General features: G+C 38.0%; 1 protein-coding gene across 1 annotated transcript in view; it reads right to left on the reverse strand.

Annotated features, from left to right (window-relative positions):
• The window catches only part of LOC125233490, a 276,525-nt gene that overhangs the window by 39,306 nt on the left and 222,987 nt on the right, over positions 1-14,232 (reverse strand). Inside the window, exon 4 of the mRNA XM_048139528.1 lies at positions 12,022-12,161. Within this exon, the coding sequence (XP_047995485.1) occupies positions 12,022-12,161 (140 nt within the window). The remainder of the gene's footprint in view (positions 1-12,021; positions 12,162-14,232) is intronic.

The following is a 14,232-nucleotide window of genomic DNA, read 5'->3' on the forward strand; positions in this document are numbered from 1 at the left end:
CTTCGGAAACCCGACTGTGTACCCGGTAGTAAATTGTTTTCCTCTAAGTACTTTGTAAGCTGATCACAGACTACTTTTTCAATAATTTTTGAAAGTACTGGGAGGATACTTATTGGGCGTAAATCTTTATAGTCTTCGGCTCTATTGGATTTGGGTATTGGCTTTACTCTAGCAAGTTTCCAAGCTTCAGGAAAGGTGCTAGAAGCAATAGATGCATTTATCATATGAGTAATAATTGGCAGAGTAACATGTAGCGTTAGACGGATCATTTCTATTGTAATATTATCGAAGCCACTAGCATTTGTTTTTATTGAGTTGATAATTTTAAAGATTTGATCTTCTGTACAGCTTTTTATTATAAATGAATTTCCTTGATTATGACACTCAAATGTTGCTTGCATATCACGGTCAGTCTCGGAAGTTCCAGGAAGCGTTAAGAAGAAATCGTTAATCTTATCAGCGTCGCATAAATGTTGTGGAATCGAGAGTACTTCAGTGTCACCTAAAATTGAAGAGCTTCTTAGATGATTCCACATTTGTTTGGGGCGTGACTTGTTGTTATTGACGTAAAAAGAGAAGTACGCTGTTTTTTCACGTTCCAGGGCTCCCGTGGTAAAGTTACGTAAATCTTTGTAGTAGTTATAGTGCGATTCATTTTTTGTTCGCTGGGCTTTCTTAAGGGCGTTGTCGCGGAGGCGCATCATAGTTTTAATTGTGTCGGTAACCCAGGGCAGGGATCCGCGATTGACCTGTATGCGACGTACCGGAGCATGTTTATCGAATATACTCGCGATGAGATGATTAAAACGGTCGACCTTGCAGTTGATATTCGTCAATTCTCTAATTTCCCACCAAGGCATATTTTCAAGATCTACTTTGAATTGTGTCATATCTATTCGGCACATTAGTCGTTTGTAAGTGTATTGAGGAGGTTTTTTCGGTTTAGTAATCAATAGCTCTACTAATATCATTGCGTGATCACTAAGCTTAGGGTTGTGATGCACATTAATGGTTTTACAAACGTCGGGGCCGTCTGTTATCACCAAGTCCAAAATAGTTGAACTTTCAGGGGTAATCCGCGTTGGCTCATTTACGAGTTGAACAAGGCTACGTTGAAGTAAGAAGGTAGTTAATTTTTTTGCATTAATTTTATCCCCCAATTGTACATCAATATTGAAATCCGTCAATAAAAACAAGTTCTTACACGATGCAAACAAGTCCAGTGAATCGTTAAGCGAGTCGATGGCACTTTCGACCGATACTGACTCTGGCCTGTATGCCGTGCCTATAGCAAAACGACCCACACCTTGAACGTGCAGTTCTAACCACATTTGCTCTAAAGATGAGACAGGGTGTTGTTTCACACGGGCTCGCAAGGATTTTCTTATATAAAAACCAACACCTCCACCTTTGGTACCATTTGAACGCGGGTTGCTTTTTAGGGTGTAACCTGGTATTGTTGGTATATATTTTTCTTCATTCTCACGAAGCCACGTCTCATTTAGAGCTAAGATATCGGGGTTGAACCTGCTCAGCGCTGCTACGAGCTCGTCCCGGCCGGTATTTAGTGAGCGTACGTTCAGTAGACCTAAAGTTAAACGGTGTGATTTTTTACGATTCATTTAGGTTTGTAAATATAAATCCAACGCAGGGAGTGAAAAAGCAGCACTGTTTTAAGCCGGGAGGAGCTAAATTATTGTATGTAATTGTCCATAGTTTCAAATCAAGTAAGTTGATGGCCAGATTGCATAAAAAAACAATATATAAATATGTAACGCGATCGTAGGCATGTTGAGTCCTATTTACAAAGAATATTATATGTATATGTATCAAATGTATGTCGCAGTGAGTTATATGAAGCATTGTGTTGTATTGTGTATGAATATTGAGGCAATGTATGTGTGTGTGTTCGCGGCAGTAATCTAACATTGACATAAATACTCCTAACATTAATGTAATTGTAATTATACAATTATAAGAATCATGATCTGGTGATTTTGGCGTCGAGCGGCCACGCATAGTGCTATCGGAAATTCTAGCATTTTGCTGGTAATAAAATGTTATTTCAAGAGTAAGGACAATGAACGCGTGTTTAGGAAAAAAAATATTTTAGTTATTTAATATTGAATCGGGTGTCAATATTGGCACGTGCGGTTGAACAAGCACTTGAGCTCTTGTAAAACTAATAACTATTGATGTTGGTTGCACCCTATTAGTTGATGAGTCGTTCTGGACACTTCGGTTCCGTTCGTGCAAATCAGTGTTACCTACTGATACCGCTTCTGTGAGACCATTTTTGGTGCCTTTATGTCCCGTGCTTACAATAGTTATTTGTTTTACAAGGGGGCAAAGTTGTTGTTTAACCGCACGTGCCAATATTGAAACCCGAGCAAGCGAAAGATTCCAATATTGAACCGCGAGCGTAGCGAGTGGTTCAAAAAGTGGAATCTTGAGCGTTGCGAGGGATTCAAGGCACGAAGGTTAAACAAACTTTGCCGCCGAGTGAAACACAAAATTTTTCACCACACCAATACGAACAAAGTACTGACTATAAAACATTAAACTAAATCAAATCTATCAATTTGTTCAATATTTATAATCCAAAATCATCATTTATAGGTAATTTCTACCAGCCAGCTCAAGATATCAAGTTAAAATTTGTATGAAATTACTTTGCACTCTTGTGGATAAAATGCAATTTTGCTATCTGTTTTCGAAGAGCAAAGTAAGCCTTTATCAGTTGGTGTGGTGAAAAGTATTTTTTTTTGTTAGCCTGCGTTAGTGTCCCACTGCTGGGCCAAGGCCTCCCCTCTCTTCCTCCACTCGACCCTATCACTACTAATCTTACCCTAGAACTTTGCTGAAGTAGGTAAAAGGTTGGGTGATTTTCAACTCAAATCATTAGTTTTTGCAAGTTTTTTTTATTTTTATTTAATTTAATTGTTTTGATTCTTATACAAGAAAACTTTAAAATAGACCTTTGTAACCAGGTGCTTCAGCCTCTTCAAATAAATATCGAAAGGTTACCACAATAAGTACATAACTGGAAAGACAACTATGCCAAAGTAAATGTCAATTTAGAAGAGCCAATATTGACGTATTTATTTTGATCCATTTTCCTGTTACTTTTATATTATTTCGTGTCCTACATAAACATTAAAGAGGACATTGTATTCGCCTGTCATCTTCAGAAGACAATCTGCTTCCCTTTCGTCTACAGACAAAAGGAGAGCAGTAAAAGGATTCAATTATCGCTAAAATATATGTTTTTGTCGAGATCGAGAGACATTCTAATAAACGTTTGTATCACGACACTTAATTCACAAACACGTAATAGCTTTTATTTAAGAAAGTTTTGGAACAAATAGATATCTAGTCAGGGTTTAAAAAAATATTTATAAGGTACAGCGGGCAAACCTCGACTGGGGGGCAAATGTAACTGGTCCAATTTTTCCATGTTTCACAATGTTTTCATTATTAAATAGTGTCCACCGGTTATATATCGTAGGCGTATTCAGTGGATACATGTAGAACTCAACATCATAGTGTAATAATGGAAAAAATGGATCAGTTACAATTGTCCCCCAGTCGAGAGTTGTCCCGCTGTACTCCTTAGTACATAGTTACATACGCTGCAGTTTCCCTCACTAGTGCGCAAATAGTAAAACTGAAATATATTGTACGATATACGTGCGAAATGACAATTTGTAACCCGTGTCGAATGTAGATTTAAAATATTAGGTTCCTTTCGGTTGTGTTTTGTTTTATCATCATGTGTTTCGTACTTTCACTTCTGTTTTTTTGTCGTACTATTTTTGCATTCTCATTTAAAAGTATAAGTACTATAAATAAGTTGGGTTATTGAATAGATTAGACTGTAAGTACATTATGTATGCCTGTAAGGTAGTTTTAGTGATACCGCTGAAGTACACACTTGTATTCCTAAATCTATATTTCCACCTTTCTGTACCTAAAACTGTGCGTAATAAATCATTTCATTTTATTTCATTTCAAAGCATTATAAACGATTACTACTTAGACGTAAGCATAAAAGAAAACGAACGTACACAAAGCCTTAACTTAGTCAAAATTTATAAGTAAAACGGCTTTATTTGAAAATTTAAAACGAAAAATCCTGCTGGCATAAAGATGTATCAAAATGTTCTATTTAATATCGCGATAGAAATACTACGTTTGTATTAAGAAAGCGCTCTCTCTTAGCCTTTTGTCAAAAATGATTATCAGTCAACCTTATATCCAATAAGATTCACAATTCGCCCACCGTATTCAAGACATCTATAGCCAACAACACAGAACCACCCAGAACAATAGTTGCAAATCCAATATACTCCGAAATACTACGTATTTACAGAAATTAACGGAATTAGTCCGACAATGTTAGGAATTTATTGAAATTGAATTACAACGCAGAGATATCAAATATACTGTAATAGTAGATAGCAATTTCCCTTGAAATACAATATATTGTTATGTCGCAATCACTTTAGCGCTGGCTTAACTCCTCAAACGCCTTGTTCCAGATATTTTATTTATTTATTTATTTAAACTTTATTGCACAATATAACAAATAAAGTACAAATGGCGGACTTAATGCCTAAATACATTCTCTAACATAGACGACCGGTCTGGACTAGCGTGTAGTGACCCTGCCTGCTACGCCGCGGTCCCGGGTTTGAATCCCGGTAAGGGCATTTATTTGTGCGATGAGCACAGATATTTGTTCCTGAGTTATGAATGTTTTATATGTATATAAGTATTATATATATCGTTGTCTAAGTACCTGCAACACAAGCCATCTTGAGCTTACCGTGGGACTCAGTTAATCTGTGTAAGACTGTTCTATAATATTTATTTTATTTATTTACAATAACAAAATAATAAAGCAATATAAAAATATGGAAATATTGACGCTGAGTAACAATGTTACATAATTGTCAGTGCCAAGTGTCAATGTTACTGTGGTTAAATAGTCCACAGTTTTGATAATTACTTTAGTCATTCTCCGAACATGTCTATAATTAAAGTGGAGAGAGTAGTTGTAATCGCTTATGAATATTGAATAAACAAGACTACTATAGTAATCGATGGAATCAGGCGTTACTTTGCGGAAATCCATGTTAATCGTAAACTAGAACTTTCCTTTGCTAATCCGCGAATAGATAACGTGCAAGTCAATCAGTGCTAACCTGTTATAATTACTTGCGTATTTTTTACATGCAATTAATTTTCCCACCCTCCCACCGCAAAAATAAAAATAAATACGCAAATAAATATAACAACCCACCACCAAAAATTTGCTGGTCTCATATTTGGGTGCACCAACTTATAATCTAGCTAAGAGGTTGAATAACATTATTAGAGAAAAGTCTCAGTTCCGGCCGAAGTTTTGTTTGAGGAATAGTTTGCAGTTAATAGAAAAGATCAAAGATATTATTATTCCAGATAATGCTGTCTTGCTTTCGTTGGATGTAGATAGTTTGTTTACGAATGTGCCGTATGGGGAGACTTTGGATATTCTAAGGGACCTTTTTGAAAAGCAACGTTTACATCCAGGGGAGGTAGATGAGTTGATAGATCTAACTGCTATATGTATGAAACATAATTATTTTAGATTCGGGGGACAGTATTATTTGCAAAGTGATGGTTTAGCCATGGGTTCTCCACTGAGTCCTTTAATGGCGGATATCTTTATGGACCACTTTGAGAACCAGCATATTGCAGGGAATGATAATATATTGTATTACTTCAGATACGTAGATGATTTGATTATTTGTTGGACGGGGAGTATGGACCTGCTGGATGAATTTGTTACTGGGCTTAATAGTAAACATCCAAAGATCAAGTTTAAGAAGGAACTAGAGCAAGACAAGTCATTGAATTTTCTAGATTTGACCATTACTAGAGTTAATAATAGCCATCAATTTCAAATTTACCGCAAGCCTACACATACTGATACAGTTATACCAGCTTCTTCTACACACCCTTGGCAGCATAGGTTGGCCGCTTTTCACTGTTATGTGCATAGGATGTTGTCTGTGCCTCTTTCTAAAGAACACTATCGAGCCGAATTGGACAATATTTACCACTTGGCAGTTTCGAACGGTTATGATAAATCAATCGTTGATGGCATCATCAGAAAGAAGCGAATGGTTATGGTTAACAATATGTTGTATGCGGCACGTCCTTCTGAACCGGTTAAGAGGTGTCAAGCGAGCATTACTTATGTTGGCAAAGTGTCAGAGGACATTTATAAGATTTTGAAGTCAAACGGCATTCCTGTGGCCTTTAGGACAAATAACACTTTGCACTCCAAGCTTTGTAACGGCAAAGATAGGATCGAGAAAGGGAAAAAATCAGGGGTTTATAAGTTGAGCTGTGATGTTTGTAACAAAGTGTACGTGGGCCAAACGGGCCGCAATTTCACTACTAGGTATAAGGAGCATAAGAGAGTGGCCATACTGTATCAGAGAATCATTCTTTTGATGTTTTACATGTATGTGAGAAAGGGCTGCGTTTGGGGGTTCTGGAACAGTTGGAGATAATTAGGTACAACAATAGGGGGTTAATCCTTAATGAGCAGTTGAATGTTGCGTCATCGCCGTTATTACGAATTTTTCCATCTAACTTGCTTGGTAGGGGGGGTGGACAAATTATAAATATGGCCGACCATTCTGGGGACGATCAGTCAGTTGCGGGACTTCGGACCGTTAACATCAGCTCCTGAGGATGCCTCGTAGAGAGGCGAAACACGTGTCGAGTTTTGTATTTTTGGTGGTGGGTTGTTATATTTATTTGCGTATTTACTTTTATTTTTGCGGTGGGAGGGTGGGAAAATTAATTGCATGTAAAAAATACGCAAGTAATTATAATAGGTTAGCACTGATTGACTTGCACGTTATCTATTCGCGGATTAGCAAAGGAAAGTTCTAGTTTACGAAGACTACTATAGTATCTATTCAACAAAGAACGAACGAATGGATGAGTTCGACACCTCAGAACCCGCCTGCTTGGGTATCTGAGCGCGACAGGCCACTTACGGCTCAGCCACGACATTGGTCTAAGCGCGACAGCGGTGAGCGGCGGCCATACATTGGAGTGAGACACAGCGATGGGACTTTTCATTCGAACGTATGGCTGCCGCTCACCGCTGTCGCGCTTAGACCAATGTCGTGGCTGGGATGTTAGGCTTCTCCGCTGCTGTGGCTGTGTGGGGTCGTGCTGCCGTAAGAGTGCGGTGATGGGCCATCCTTGTCGTGGATGGCGCGGGTGGGGTGCCAGTCGCAGACCTACCACTGCCGGTCTTGTTCCAGTCCTACAATCCCGAGCTAGGTGATACCGTTTGAGCGGGGCCGGGCCCGGTACCACGGTAATGGAGACCGGCAGCCCAGGCTGGCTGCCTTGCGTGTGGTCCCGTGGTTAGGGGTGTGGAGTGTTGCTAGTCGTGTTGTCTTCTTCTTTTCAACAAAGAGATTTTAATCTCAGAACTAATCTACGATGAACTATTGTTAGCGCGATCTGATTCGACACCTGCGACATCTGTCGGGATTTTGGGTAAACATTCTGCGTCTGAAGTTGGTGTTAAACTACAATGTAATAAATACGAAGCTACATAAATAATCGATAATGGAAATGACTAAAGAAGGGCGTTGTCAATCAGATTAATTTCTTTGTTGTTTTCCTTATTTTTTGTTTATGTGGATACTGGGCTAAGAGCTCCTGCCCAGGCTCAATTTTAATTTCACGTTTTATTACTGTTTAGTAAAATTTCAAAATTGTTGAAAGATACATCGGGGCAAATCTCGACTGGGGAACAAATGTCTGGTCCATTTTTTCCATGTTTTACAATGTTTGCATTATTAAATACAGTGTCCACCGGTTATAATTTTGTGGTAGTAATACTTAAGTAAATGCGAGTTATTTGTATAGACATAGTTATAGTGACATCTAGCGACAATAATGCGTCAATCACGCGTCAACTAGCGTAAATTATCAGTACTGCTACGTGTCAATAGGTGTCGCGACGAACGAAGTCTAATGCTCTCCAATTTTTAGCTAATATTACAATAGTATTAATCAGTATTCTGTTCTAATATTACATTTTTGGCAAACGAGACACTATTGACACCTAGTATCGAGTAGTGGTACTGATAATTCAGCTATTTGACGCGTGATTGTCCTAGATGTCACTATAACAATACCTATACAAATAACTCGCATTTACCATCATTTACTGATGTACGGAGTTCCAACTCATTCCTTACTTATTTGTATTCCTCTATGGTAATAATAGAAAAAAAAAAGTCGAGATTTGCCCCGCTGTATGAATAAACCTGTCACTGCAATGTCACAGTTTCGTTTTCTCTCAAGTCTCAACCCCTTATTTGCCAAGAGTGGCACTGAAACTTGAGTGGTTTCATGTGCTCTGCCTACCCCTTCATGGAATACAGGCGTGATTGTATGTATGTATGTATGTATGAATAAAGAATGTATCTATCTATCTAATGTATCTGTACCTTACAACAATTTTGAAAACTAAACAGTAATTAAAATGTGGAATTAAAATTGAGCCTCGGTCTTGTCCGGGCCTTTTTAAAGTCACATACGGGTCGAACGCGATAATAGTTATTTGTTATACAAGGGGGCAAAGTTGTATTTTAACGCCGAGTGTGGAATTGAAAAACGAGCAAGTGAAAGGATTCTATAGTTGAACCACGAGCGAAGCGAGTGGTTCGAGAATAGAATCCTGAACTTGCGAGTTTTTTAACACACGAGAAGTAAAATACATTTGCACCCGAGTGTAACACAAAACTTTTCCCCTCACTAATAGCGAGGAAACTACAACGCAAAAAATGCGTTTATCACTGCTTCCAGTAGTTCCACAGGTGGTAAATCATCTTTATTACTAGATTCATCTACTTTTATCAATTTTAAAGCAGTTATTTTGACTTTATTCAAGGTCAAATTACTTTACCCACTAGTGGATAAAATGCGTTTTTACCCGCTGGTATTAAAGGACAAAACACGTGTTTCCGAGCTAGTGAGGGGAAAAATAACTTTTTTTGCGTTTTCTCCAACCACAGCTAGTGCACGCTGGCTGAATCGTTGTTTTATCGCGTTCGACTCGACCCGTGTGTTATTTTAAAAATGTGTAGGTACAAAACGCGAGAATTTAAAGTGTTATTTTGTAAATATATAATTTCTTAACAATTTCAATAAACTTTAGCTGAACCGAATGCCGGTTTCGAATCTATTAATAGCAACTTTATTTTACTGAACTTTGCTGCAACAACGCTGGAATATTTACGATACCAGTTAATAATACATAAAAATATAACCCTATGAAACAGAATAAATACTGAGGAATTTCAGTTCAATTGAATTCGCTATTATTTTGCAATCCACAGCAAAAGTATTCGCAAAGGTTAAAGCATTTTCCAACAAACTGCCATTGTTAGTTATTACTCGTACACAATTTCAAGTATTGCTTTCATTGAACGGAGATTTGCGCAATATTTCGACTTAGCCTTTTATTAAGAGCTGAAAGTAATAATTTCCAGAAACGAACAGACTCAACAATAAGTTTCAGGACTTGCTTGACTAATTTAATTATAAGAAATGTTAGACTTTCGTTTCTTGATTTATTAAATTGTCTTTTGAAACCTAAAGTTTCAGTCTCTGTTTTTATTGGTTTGTGAAACAGTAACTAAGTTTTATTTTTATCCTTGAAAAGTGACAGTTTCGTTGTCTTTCAACCCCTTATTTGTCAAGGGTGGCGCTGTAACTTTAGCAGTTTCATGTGCTCTGCCTACCCCTTTATGGGAAACAGAGGCGTGAATGTATGTATGTATGTGAAACAGTGAACTCCAGCCTCAGGCACTGGAGGCCTTGGTCACTTTTTCTTTCATATGTGTATTTTATTTCGGTTTTAATGTATATACATATATAGTAGTCTGACTACTTTAAGATAGCACAAGTTGAAATATTTTCGATGGAGTATAATTTGACCTGTGTTAATTAGAAATGAACGGCTAGAATAAAGTTTGAAGACTTACAGATTTACCTGGATCAATGTAATTTTTTTGTTAGTTATTCTGTTAGGGCCACTTGCACCAACGAAAATGGAGGGTTAACCCGAGGGTTAACCTACCATTTTATATGGAATTTGACAGATGACAGCCCACTAACCCTGAGTTATGTGGTTGGTGCTAGTGGGCCTTACAAAACTTCTGAAATAAATCAAGCTTTGAAAGCCTTTACTACAAGGCTGCATTTACTGAGGTGAATATAAACTTAAATTAAGTTTAAGTTTTTTTTTTTCAAGATATTTTATCCTCGATACTCATAAACTAAAATGGGAGAATAAGAGATTTTGTTTCTTAAACTCTTTTGTTTCTTAAATGCCGAAATTGAACATCTTATAGCCGAACCGAATATAATAGGTGAGACCAAGGCACATCGTCTCCGCTGGCTTGGCCATCTTATAAGGATGGGTGAGGATCGGGCAGTCAAGAGAGCCTATCTGGGTTGTCCAACTGGACGCCGTCCCGCTGGCCATCCTAAATATCGTTGAGCAGATAGAGTGGAAGCAGATCTCCGTGAACTCGGCGTTAACGAGGGCTGGCGAGAGGTCGCTCTGGACCGCGTAAAGTGGCGTGCTCTTGTGTTGGAGGCCAAGACTCACTTTGGGTCGTCGCGCCAACAAAGTAAGTAAGTAAGTAAACTCTTATCGCCTAAGTTAAGTTTTGCTGTGCATTTTGCATCATTTATTGCATTCTTAGTAAACTCTTAGTAGCTGCAGGTAGCTAAAGTTTATGAGCATCTAATGCCTTGTTTAAGCTAGGAACATACTACGCGGACGTCCGTCGTAAATCGACCGCGGATGGGAATCTGGACAATGAAATTACACATAGCCTTGACGTGGCCTTGAGCGCATGGACGTCCGATCGAAATCTGGCTCGCTGGATGTTTTGTTCCGTGCACACTGATCGGTCGCGGTCGCGGTCGATTCACGACGGACGTCCGCGTAGTGTGTTCCTAGCTTTACACTTGCCATAGCAGACCTTCACCTATCATTAAAAATTCACTGACCATTTTGAACTGGCAGACCCTTCAAGAAACTAAATCTTACCTCTCGTGTTTGCTCTATCTACACCAGCATTAGACCTGATTTTAGTTACATTGCGGGCTGTTGAGGTTAAATACAATTTTGCACAGCCATCAAATACCGCATTGTAATAAAACTCGTATGCGAGTAAAGTTCTCGTACCGTCTAAATGGGCTCTTAATACCCACAGTGCAGATTATGAGTGCCTGCTCTCATGTCTGCAATCGGCAGACCCACGACTAGTCATGCAAAATTCTAAATGCTTATTCATTAATTTAATTTTAATTTATTTATTTATAAACAAACAGTCACTTATATAATACATTAGCACAGTTGAATAATTACATTACAGACTTACAGTTTCCTCAATTAGAATATCAAACCAACAAATTTTAACAAAATACAAAAGTCGAAACAATTAGAAAACCTGTCTTACAAAAAAAAAAACTACTTATATTTTCATTACACATAAACAAATATTCTCAAATATTCTAACAAATTTTAGTTAAGTTTTATAAATTTTAACTCTCTGAATGAAATCCATTAACTTTAGTTGTCATTGATATACCGGGAAACATTCACAAAAATTGACTGGTAGAACCATTTGAAGAAGCTTTTTCTTACCTCCTGTGGTTCAAAGTCGACGACCCAACTTTTTTAAAATCTTTATTTTAAGAGCATTGACACTGTTGTGACGATATCGCTCTGTACAGATATAAACAAAACATTTTGTCGTCTACTTAATCCTATCATTGTATCATTCTCTCGTCTGTATAAGCGTAGGCAGACTGATGGCTATTTAAACAATTCTATTTTAAGTGTCTATTCATCAACTTTAGTTATCACTACGACTGCAACTGGTAGACCTATTAGTATATCAATAAACTAAGTCTTACCTCCTGTGGTTCGGAGTCCACGAACCAATCTATTGTCGCTGCTGGTAGCGAATAATCTGACGTGCAGTTTATGAGTGCCTGTTCTCCTGTCTGCACTAGCGTCGGCAGACCCGTGATGAGTGGGTCATACTCTGGTAGTACTGAAACAAAAAGTTACTTTAAAGTCTTATTTATCCTTGAAAAGTGACAGTAGTTTTGACAGTCAGATGAAGTTATTAAAACAAAAAGGCCAATAAGGTCCAAGATGAGTTGACAATGATTTTGACAGCCTTGCCGGTGGAAATATTTCTTTAAATGACCAACTTCGATGAAATTTTGTATCTGGTTTATAGCTATCTACATCTCTTGCGTATTGGCGCGACAGAGCCAGACTGCATTTCTGTCGGCGTCTGGCGTCGACGACTGCCATTCGACTACGCCGGTTGGATTGATACTCAAGCGCTCTGCCACCAAGACCTCATCCAAAGTCAGCAAAACATGCCACCAAATAGAGTTGCAGGTTGCACTTCGGGGAGTGCGCTCAAGAGCTACACGAGCTTATTCCACCGTCCCCATTCTACCATCGGACTCTTAGACGCACGGCCGGTTTCCATCTTTAAATGAAATGAAATGAAATGAAATGAAATGAAATGAAATGAAATGAAATATTTATTTTCCAAGTAGGCATATTACAATGCGCTTATGAACGTCAAATAAAACTACGCCGGCTCTAACCCTACGCCTCAGCCTCGAGAAGATTTCAGTCCCCCCTCAGTTGGAGGAGGGTATCCACTATGGGACCGGCAAGAAACTCGGCGGGCCACTTCTTTTCAAAACATTACATCTTATATTTAACATGCATTAAAAAAAAAAACAAGATACAATTTAATAAGCAAAAGTATTCATAAAAAAAATATTAACACAAGAAATTATACAAAGTACAAAGCTATTATGATTATTAATAAGAGATGTTAGAGATGTATAGAGTCTCTAAGTGTCAAAGTACATCTAAAAAAATTATACATGAAGAAAAAACCGAATAACTAAAATAACTTTAGAGTTGTAAAAGACTCTTGTTGTCTTAAGCAAAGGAAAAAAATATATGTATACTTAATCTACTTTTTTCCTTGGAGATGTATATGGTCTCCAAGAGTCAGAAAGAAAAATAAACAAACAAGGACCGAACAGAGTGCCTCAACGTAATCTCATTCAAAATTAATGTTACATAGAATAGCATAGCCCCTATTAGCTGAAACAGACCGGTCTTCACAAACAGCACCCGTTCACGAATATGGCGCGCATCTCAGCCATCGCCTCCCTCAACCTTCATTCGGGAAGGTGGCGACCCGATCAACGACGTCACCGTAAGCAAAGACTTTTTAGCGAGCATGACATGTTCAAGCTGTCCGGGCTGTATTAAATATTCCAATAATAAGTGAATACGGTATACCTAGATGTAAGACACAACATTCCGTGCTTGGGGATCATCCATAAATTACGTCACACGTTAAGGGGGTGGGGGGGGTCATACTAAATGTGACAATCCCTGTTAAAGGGATACAAAAAAGCGTGACATAGGGGGGGGGAGGGGTCCAAAAACCTGAAATTTGGTGTGACGTAATATGTGGATGATCCCTTGTATGTTACATAGTTTAAATTGACTTAATTGAAAACAAGATCTTGGGAGATGTAAAAGGTCCCCACAGTCAATTATAATTAATGGGATATAATAAAAAATAAAAATTTGGAGGTGTAAAGGTTCTCCAAGTGTCAAAAGAACTAGAAATAGAAAAAAAAATGCGTATGAAATACAAATTTCACGTCAAGAGACTGTTAAGCTAGCAATCTCCAACTAATTCTACAGAATACATAACTAGTATGTACTCAACAAGTCAATATATATATATACCAAATTATAATTATACAATAATAAGGATCAATAATTTAAACAGCCAGTAGCAACAGCGCCTTAAGCATGACACAATGTCTCCCCGGGACACTGCTAGCAAAACTATGACAGATTTTGAGCCTGGATAGTCGGCCATGGTGTAGTATCTCCCAGGTAATCATCAATTTTGTAGTACCCCTTTTTGAGAAGTGCACTTTTTATGTACTTCTTGAATGAAGTAAAGGGCAGATCCCATGCCTCTAAGGGTACCTTATTATAAAATGTTACACAGTTTCCCAGGAACGATTTCTTCACTTTCTGTAGACAAAACTTGGAAACCGCTA

This window comes from Leguminivora glycinivorella, chromosome 14 (genome assembly GCF_023078275.1).
Source record: "Leguminivora glycinivorella isolate SPB_JAAS2020 chromosome 14, LegGlyc_1.1, whole genome shotgun sequence".
Taxonomy (NCBI): domain Eukaryota; kingdom Metazoa; phylum Arthropoda; class Insecta; order Lepidoptera; family Tortricidae; genus Leguminivora; species Leguminivora glycinivorella.